The 9,677-nt window shown below is 38.3% G+C and overlaps 1 protein-coding gene across 1 annotated transcript in view; it reads left to right on the top strand.

Moving 5' to 3' along the window:
- The window catches only part of LOC104275639 (unconventional myosin-XVI-like), a gene marked incomplete at both ends in the record, with an annotated part of 105,061 nt that extends 95,649 nt beyond the window's left edge, over positions 1 to 9,412 (top strand). The window contains 2 exons of the mRNA XM_009871647.1: positions 1,057 to 1,174; positions 9,265 to 9,412. Of these exons, the coding sequence (XP_009869949.1) occupies positions 1,057 to 1,174; positions 9,265 to 9,412 (266 nt within the window). The remainder of the gene's footprint in view (positions 1 to 1,056; positions 1,175 to 9,264) is intronic.
- Positions 9,413 to 9,677: the final 265 nt, after the last annotated feature.

Below are 9,677 nucleotides of genomic sequence, written 5' to 3'. Positions count from 1 at the left end.
TCCTGCTGCAGTTATGCATAGCACCATTAAAGTTAATAAAGCTGTGCAGGTTAAGGCAAGAGCTGAATTAGCTTTATGAGCAAATACAGCCTAAGCAGCACTGCTGGAGTGGAACCAAAACTAGGCTGACTAGTTTTCTGCTGCCATCTACTGCACAAGTAGCTGGTTTAACTAATAATTCTGAAAAGCCTGATTTTTAGATCTTCTGTCTTTGTGATTGGAACCACATGCTATCTGTGCCACTCCACAACCTTCTTCCCTCCCCAGCTAGGTCATCCAGCTTCAGCAAAACGCTGTTATATCAGAACTATTTGGGCTGCAATGCAGTCGGTTTGTGAGGATGTAAAAGGGGAAAGTGTTGAAGGGAATCCTTCAGGGTGTAAGAAACTAATTATACACCAAAAAAAAGTTAAATACAGAGAAAACATGGAATTAAGATAGCATATTAATGTTTGGGGTTTTTTAAAAAATGCCTCTTTAAAAATGATTGCTGTGGGCATGAAGATGTAACATCGAAATGCATTAGTGAGAAGGCCATAATAAAGTCTGAATCTATCTATTTTATTCCTTTTTCACTAGTATAATGCTGAAGTATTTCTATTTTAAATCAATAATTTATGCTGTTTCTGGCATCATACAAATCTTGTAAATTCCTTTGGTTGGTTATTAGTATTGATTGACTGTAACTTTACAAGCATATCTGCCTTCAAAGATTCTGATCTTTTTGCTAAGTGATATGCCAGCTCTGGGCATGTGGACTCCAGTCACTTGTATCCAACCTACCAGTAAAGACATGCTCATGTGTGAGCTGTTGTCTTCTCTCTTCCCTTTAAAACTTTCACTATTCTGACAGCATTTTTTTCTTTTGAACTGTCTTACTTTAATCTCTATATAGAAAAAAAGTTCTCAAGGAATTTGCTAAAGTCCAAGCTAAAAAATGGTCTTTTTAAATTTATTTTTGTCCCCAGTGGATCATAAACCAGCCTCAGTAATGTTTTTTTGAAATGTCTTCCAGTTTTTGTCTTCTCTAATTGCTTCTTTACTCTTGTCTTACAGGTAAACTGTATCCTGGAGGCCTTTGGACATGCTAAGACACCCTTGAGTGATTTATCCAGCTGTTTTATAAAATATTTTGAGCTACAGTTTTGTGAGAAGAAAAAAACATTAATTGCAGGTAAGTATCACTTAATCTGTTCATTTTGATATCACTCACAATCTAGTAGATCAGGGATCCCGCTGTGCCATATGCAGAGCTCAGCATCAATGGGAAAAGGGAAGATGGTTTTCAGGGGGTGTCAAGTCAAACATGTTTAATGTTAAGCATGTGAATTCATAGCTTGTTCGAGATGTTAGGCAGGAGAACCACGTTTTATGCAACCACTAGATGGCAGAGAACGACAAGAAAAGAAAATTGTATCCACGCGTGTGTTACATATTTTAGGTATCCCTTATATAAATGTTCAATTCGTACGTTTAGGGCATCCAGAATACAAGCATACTCTCTAATACTAAAATTAGAAGTAATTTATTACAGCTCTGACTTTTTTCTAAAGGAACTAAGAATCATACTGATGTTTATTCTTGATAGAGGTAAGATGGTGTGGAATTTGTGCCTGCTTTCTAAGTAAGTGGGAGGCTGCTAATCCCCAGTAAGTATTCCTTAGGGAAAAAAAAAAAAAAAGAGTATTGGATAAAACTTCAGGTAGTTTGATTCTGAAAACTCTGATCTTTGGAGGCAGTTAGGGAGATGTTTCATTTCTGGTTTGTGTAGGTCATCATGAAATTACTCTGTGCTAAAGTGAGAGTTGTGCGCAGAAATAACTGATCACAGTTTCCTACTTGCACCAGTCCTCCTGGCTGGAAAAGTTGTGTGTGAGACACACTTTTGATCCAAGTAAATTAGATTCCATTGGGTAAACATTTCCACAACTACTCATTTTTTGTCATTGCCTAAAAACATTTTTTGGAAATATTTCCTGGTGGGAATTACAATACCTTTCCGTGAGAGAGTTCACTGTACCCTAGCAAATATAATAGTTTCTTCAGTGAAAATGTCACTGTGTGGGAAGTTACTATAATTTTTTTCCTGGTTTACTTTACAATAAATATAGGATATTTGTAAAGAAATTGTAAAACTAAATTAATTTTTTTATGAACTCTTGTGGGAGGAATATAAAGAAAGTCATGTAAACATTAGAATGGACTAAGTAGCATCTGAATTCAGCTTTTAAAAATAAATTCAATCCCTAAAACTAATGTTTTATAAACCTTTTCTTTTGTATATATTTAATTTGATTCTATTTGGTTATCACAATTACATTTTCTCTTTTTGTTACATACACAGAGCACAAATGCAAACAGATAAAAATGTTACTGATTTTGAAAAGTCAAGCCTATGAGCATTATGAAGTGCCAGAATTGAAGTTGTCAGTTATACTCTTGGATTGCCTTGTGTATACAAATTTAATACTGTTGTTTTTTCACCCCTCCTCAGCTTCATTCAGTGCAGAGAACCCCACTGCATTTCTTCAGTGATCTGCTACTAAGTAGTTTGTTTTCCCTTCATTAGGTTCATGTGTGGCTTGTACCATTTTATTCTGCTCTAAAACCAGAATGCTGATTTTACTTCAGTTTTTCTGCATTGTTAGTCAGTATTCATCACTCTGAGCATTTCAGAAAGATAAATGACCTAGGGTTGTGTCTTTCAGTTCCTCAGGTGAGAAGTGGAAGCCTCAAGGCCATGTGCTCCCACAGTTTTTGTGTGTTTTGCTTGAGATTGCAGGAACTTGAGATTTTAAGCAGCTTTACCCAGACTTGCCAGTTTAATTCACAACCCTTGTACAATATAAATGTGTTAACCAGGCTCTCATGCCAGTTTCCTGGTACACTAATGCTGTGTTTTTATCGTTTTAAAACCAGATATTAAATGAGAAAATCTCGGGTTAGTCAAGTCTATTAACAAATATAAGCATTCCTCATCTGCCCTACTATTCCCAAAATATTTAGAATTGAATCAATTACTCTTATCAAATCTAAGGTAGCCAAAAGTTCCATAATTTACAGCCAAAAATGAGAAGCCCCAGTACAGCAGTAAAAGTAGGATGCTGTTTGATTTGCATTCTAGATGTTGCCAATGCTGAACATCACTTCTGAGCAACATTGTCTCATATTTACGCTACCATAAATGATGAAAGATTCAGACATGTTGTCTTTGGCTGGTTTAAATCCCACATAGTGATTCTCCATATCTATTTGCAAGATCATTTGCAGCAGTATTTACTGACTTCCACTGTTTAAACATGAATAGAAAATGTAAATATACAGAGCACCTGATTCTGCTGAGATATGACTTTATAAGTCATTGAGGCAAACTGGGCTAAATGTCTGATTTGTAAACAGAAATCCAAGTAACGCTGGGCTATCTTCACCAAAGGGTTTAGTTTGTTTAAACTCCTTAACAGATAGATCTTAAGGGTGGATATCCAGGACAATTTACTAAGGAAGGTGCGTGCAAAGTATATGTGTACATTTTTATTACAAGGGGCAAGCTACCTAGAGGTAGCATTCCTTGCATTTTGAGTGGATATTGTTGAAGTTTGTGACAGATTTTTGTTCATGCTGAAGTTCTTTTATACCTACACCCTGGAAATGCTCCATCTTTCATCACAAGAGGTTTATTCTTATAGCAGAAAGTCCAATATACCTAAATAACAGAAACATTGGCCACAGTTTTCATCTACAGACTTGATTCACTCCTTCTCATAAACTGTATCTTTGCCACAAAGTTTGGAAAACAAGGATGGAGCTCTTGAGTGTGGTACCACTCGAAGCCAGCACAGATATAGAATCATAGAACCATAGAACATGTTGTGCTGGAAGAGACCTTTAGAGGTCATCTAGTCCAACCCCCCTGCAGTGAGCAGGGACACCTTTAACTAGATCAGGTTGCTCAGAGCCCCATCCAGCCTGACCTTGAATGCCTCAGGGGATGAGGCCTCCTCCACCACTCTGGGCAACCTGTTCCTGTTTTTCACCAGCCTCGTTGTAAAGAACTTCTTCCTAATGTCTGATCTAAATCTACTCTGCTCTAGTTTAAAACCATTGGCCTCCGTCCTATTGCTACAGGCCCTTGTAAACCTCTGTAGAGGTTTTATGTGTCTTCTCTGACTTTTGTTGATGAGCTGTGCTGTGATGCTGGCTTCAAATGGGAGGTTTTCTGTGACAAGTGACTTTGTGGTCAGATTCTTTTCATTGCTTTAGTTCCATCAAACAAGCGAAGAAAGTGCAATCCAGATTAATTCATTGTTCTTTGTGACTGGATAAGATAAGACAGTGGGAACTAGTAAAGTCTTACATGAGAGCAGTTACAGAATAAACTACAGGCCAGTGATTTTATTAAGTTTCTAAAATGAATTCATAACTAACAGAACTCAAAGACTGATCTTCTGCTGAAAAATCATAATCATTCATAGGCAATGCTCACATGCACTGCATAGTAGTAAAAGATTGATTATTTATTTATTGCCAGAAGTGAAATTACTGCATTTTATTTTTATTTGGAAAGAGAAAGAGAAAATGTTCTTTCAGGTAAGTTGACATAATTCCTAAGATGAAAGGTAAAGCTTCTGTCATTTTTTTCAGTTTACTAAAAATAAGGTTAGAAAGAGAAAATCAAGCCTGACAAACTTATTCTCCAGATCTTTCTACCTTACTTTTTAGGCCTTGCTTTTCTCAGTCTTCACTTTTTGAAAAGCAAGGCCTATTTTGTTGAATGGAAGGATCTAATTTGATTTGTAAAAAGAGACAGAACTGTGTATTTCCCTGTGAGAGCTACAATTTTTAAATCAATTAAAAAGTTTCAGACATTAATTTCCTTGTTTTGTGTAAGAAAGACCACAGCCAGCTAAGGTCTGTGATGTGTTTCTGTATAGTGTTTCAACTCCAAACTTTCAAATGTTATTTTGTCTTTAGGAATAGCTCTGTTTAAGACAGCGTGGGTTTTGAGAAAGAGCAATGTAGTTTCAAAGAATGCGTAGCTGGAAGAAAGATTTCATTGCCCACACTTTCAATACAGAGTCTATTTGCTGACTTTGTAGCTGCTCAGTAGACCAAGTTATCCGTTAAAAGGAAGTATGAATTTCCATGTGCCTGTAAGCACAATTAACATCGCACAAAAATGGCAGACTTTGCTCTAGAACACTGTTATTTTTTCCCTTTTATTTCACATGTAGATTAATGAGCATATAATTACACTTTGTAGGAAAGCATTTTACCATGCTAGTTTTCTTTATGAGTTACTTTGACTCCATTAAGATGATGCTGTGTTTGATTCTTGCTGATTAGAAACTTGACTTTTCTTAATAGTTCTTCCTATTTCTGAAGATGATGAGATGAACTGTATCTGGCCTGATTAAAGTGGGTGACTTTAAGTACCTGAAAAGGACTGAATTAGCTTTCATCATCTAAATAAGTGGTGTTGCCCATTATTAAATATAAATGTATAAATTAATCAGATAGATAACCTCCAGTAACATTTTTCTTGCATTTATTAATTAATGACTGTTAGAAACACCTGAGCGATAGTTGTGAAAGCCTTAGTGAAGATCATTGCACACACAAAAAAGTGATAAAAGATTAATAATGGGCAAATTTCAAATTGATGGTAGAGTTAGTTTTACTGAGGAATAAGTTAAAAGCACAATAAAAGATGGAAATCATTCTGCAGCTTTGCCTGTTCTCTTACCCTGTAGGAATGGCAGCCAGGTAGTGATTGATTCTGATTAAAGTGTGTGTCTGGGCCAGTCCTACCATGTCAGTTTAAGATTGCATTGCTTCAGTCTGTAGTGTGCTGCAAAGCTACTGGAGCCAGAAACTGCTACCAGCTTAGTGATTTCCCAAGCATGTGCTTTTACTTCCAGCACAATTCTTCTGTCCATAGGGTAGCAACAGAGGACTAGGTGACTGATACACAGTTTCTCATAATATAGGTTCTGTAATAGCAGAAGTTCACTTCTACTTTTTGTAGGATGACTAAATGGGCAAGATCATGTCTCCTTGGTTCAACAAGTCAGCCGTACAACTCTTCCTTGTCAGTAATAGAATCATAGAGTCATAGAATGGTTTGAGTTGGAGTGACCTTGAAGATCATCTAGTTCCAACTCCCCTGCCATGGGCAGGGACAGCTCCCAGTAGACCAGGTTACTTAAAGCCCCATCCAAGCTGGCCTTCAACACTTCCAGGAAGGGGGCATCCACAGCTTCTCTGGGCAACCTTTCCCAACACCTTACCACCCTCAGAGAAAAGAATTTCTTCCTAACATCTAATCTATATCTACCCTCTTTCAGTTTGAAACTTACCCCTTGTCCTATCACTTCACTCCCGGATAAAGAGTCCCTCCCATTCTTGCCTGTTGCCCCCTTTCAGTACTGGAAGGCCTCTATAACGTCTCTCTGGAGCTTTCTCTTCAGGCAGGCTGAAAAGTCAACAACTCTCTCAGCCTGTCCTCATAGAGAGGGTGCTCCAACCCTCTGATCATGTTTGAGGGCCTCCTTTGGACCCATTCCAACAGATCTGTATCCTTTTCATGCCTGGGACCACAGAGCTGGGCACAACACTGCAGCTGGGGTCTCACTAGAGCAGAGGGGCAGCATCGACTCCTTTGACCTGCTGGCCCCACTTCCTTTGATGCAGCCCCAGATGCATCCTACTCTCTTCTCTAGCTAGAATCTCAGGCACAATTTGCACGGCCATCACATGTGTGAGGCAATGCCTATGCTGTTAAATAAAAGAAAGGGTGGAAGATGCCCCTAGGTAGTGTACCACTGACTGCTTAACTGGGATGTGTCTGGGATAGTTTGATCTGTGCAGAGTAGCACTTTACGAGACCGTGCATAGTTATATTTAGTTCATGTGCAGCACTTAACTGCAGAGACCTTTCTCAAAACAGTATGCTCAAGATTCACCAGGTTTTTTTCCCTCCACTCTACACTGTCTTTCAACAATATTCTCATAGGCTGCATTCCCTTACACTCACACCTTCAAGTAACTTCAAATTTACTGTGTTTAACAGTATAGACAGAAACACAGCGCTCTCCTAAAGATAGGAAGATACTTAGGTGAAATTTAAAATGTAATTACCAGACAAATACAGATAATATAACAATAACCAAGCTATCTCTGAATCAACCGCTGTGGATATTAGAAGATGTATGATGGTAGAACAATGATATTCTGTCTTCTAGCCTAGCTGTTAGGCTAATGCAACTACCATGCTTCTGATGCATGCCCCCATATGCTGAGGCCTAACTTGCATTACTTTGCTCAGCACTGCATTAAGCGATACCTTTGTGTTCAAAAATGCTTTTGAAAAAATACTATTTCAACTGCACCCATCTTTAGAAGTCTTTAAGCTCCCACTCTGCTTCTGACTTAAGTCTTTTAAGCACCTGAAGTTGTGCTTCTGCGTGTGCCTAGAAATGCAAGTTTTGCCTGTTGAATAACTCAGTGCCATTTTATGCTTGATCCCAACTTCCTTCAAAAAAGTAAAAAAAATTTAAGAATTATAAAAATCATGTGCAGCTCAAAAATGGTATGTGCTTAGAGAACATATTTACTGTGCTACGTACCAGTATTCTGTAGCACTGAATGTTCAAGAGCTTCCATTTCATAAAGGATGGAGTCTTAGATGAGTTGGTTGTCATCCAGAGTACAGGAAGCTGTGGTTTAATATACTCCTTTTATGAGTTTTCAAAAATATAACTCCTCCATTGCTGAAAAGTGCACCTTGTACTCTAAACTCAACAGCCTTTTCCAAGGTAGAGTTGCTTGCTAAGACCTTGCGAAAAGCTCTGCCATATTGCAGGGACTGAAAGGTATAAAGCTGCAACAGAATATAGTGCATCCTAGTCGTGGGCGTGCTCAGTCATATGTGAAGGGACATGCTTCTGGTCTTCATTCCACAGCCAGCATTTAAGCAATGATGAGACAAATTATACAAACAGCGGGGAACTGGAGACTGTAATCAGGTCCCTGCTCACACAGCGGGCCCTGACCTCTAGCTCCAGCTAGCTTTTCCCATGTTCTCTTCAGCCTGCTGCATCTGGAACTGCATGGTGGTGTGCACTCAGTGGCAGAATGAAGAGTATTCTGCCCAAACCAGTGAATCACCTTCTGTCTCTTCACATACACTTCTAAAACGCCTGTAATCTCGTGAAGCAGGTGAATGGATCTGAGGGTCCAGTATTTCCTTTGCTTCTGTGCTTTGCCTCTTACAGAACCTTAGTGGGCCTGAGGTTATGTGTGATCATAGAATCATAGAATGGCCTAGACTGGAAGGGGCCTTAGAGACCATCTAATCCAACCTCCCTGTCATGGGCAGGGATGCCTCTCAACTAGATCATGCTACTCAAGGCTCCGTCCAACTTGGCCTTGAACACCTCCAGGGAGGGGGCAGCCACATCTCTGTGCAATTTATTCCAAAATCTTGCCACCCTCGTACTGAAGAATTTCTTCCGAAGATCCAGTCTAAATCTATTCTCCTTCAACTTAAACCCATTTCCCCTTGTCCTAAATCAGCATTTCTGTAGGCAAATCATAATGAAGCCCATCCTCCTTCACCTTCATCCGAGATGGGCATTAGTGTGGCTTCCCATGTTTTCCCAGATACAGGTTGGTGAGCTTGTTGATGACCAACTCTACAGAGGATTTGTCTCTTTGTAGCCATCTAGAAGTTAGGTCGTTAATCTGAACTATTAATCTGAGTGCTCTTGATTGCCAACAGAGCAAAACAAAATGGTTCCAAGGGCAGTTTTTCCAAGATATCTTGAATCTCTCTTGCATCTTTCTTTTTCCATTAAGAAGGAGCTTAGAATAATGCCAATGCTCAGAGGGCTGCAAGTTCAGTGAGATGACTAATAGCTTGTCTCTTAGAAAGCATTGCCAAATACGACAACTGGTTCTTCAAGTAAGTAAAACAGAGTGCAAATCAACAATATTATCTTTAAAATTGAGTCATTTTAAAGATAATGTAAGACAGTAAGTAAGTAAAGACATTTGTTCCACTAATTTTCATGGGATTAGGGCTTTATACATGATTTATATAGAAAACCATGGTAGAATGAACCATAATATTGTTTATATGCTCACCTCAGACTGTTTTATAAGAAATACCATTTGTTTTTCACTGTTGCAGTGATGAATGATGAAAATACATAAGTTTAGAGCAATCAGTATAATGATGAATATACTTGTTTGTTTCTCAATCAGCTAGGATTTATACATACATGTTGGAGAAGTCTCGTGTCATTATGCAGCCTCTCAACCAGAGTAATTTTCATGTTTTTCACTTGATGATGGATGGGCTATCTGCTGAAGAAAAATACACCCTGTACCTCAGTAACTTGTCTGCACACAGGTAGGAAAACAACTTTATATTTAGTACTAGTATTTTTATTATTTTTCTGCTGCTTTGCTGTTAAGGTCCTTCCTCCAGTAGTTAAAATTTGTGTCCTAACTTTTCAGTGAGCTCTGAAATTACTTATTACTGAGTAACTGTTCATGAGGATATAATTCTGGTTTACATGTACACTCTTTTAACAAGATCAGAGTATTATATCCATTAGGATTATTGCCTTAAAGTAGAAGAAGCAAGGAAATTTCTTAGTTATTTTTCCATCTTC

Source organism: Apaloderma vittatum, unplaced genomic scaffold (assembly GCF_000703405.1).
Source record: "Apaloderma vittatum isolate BGI_N311 unplaced genomic scaffold, ASM70340v1 scaffold2986, whole genome shotgun sequence".
Taxonomy (NCBI): domain Eukaryota; kingdom Metazoa; phylum Chordata; class Aves; order Trogoniformes; family Trogonidae; genus Apaloderma; species Apaloderma vittatum.
Note: the sequence above shows the minus strand (reverse complement) of the source record. Positions and strands in the feature narration are given on the sequence as shown.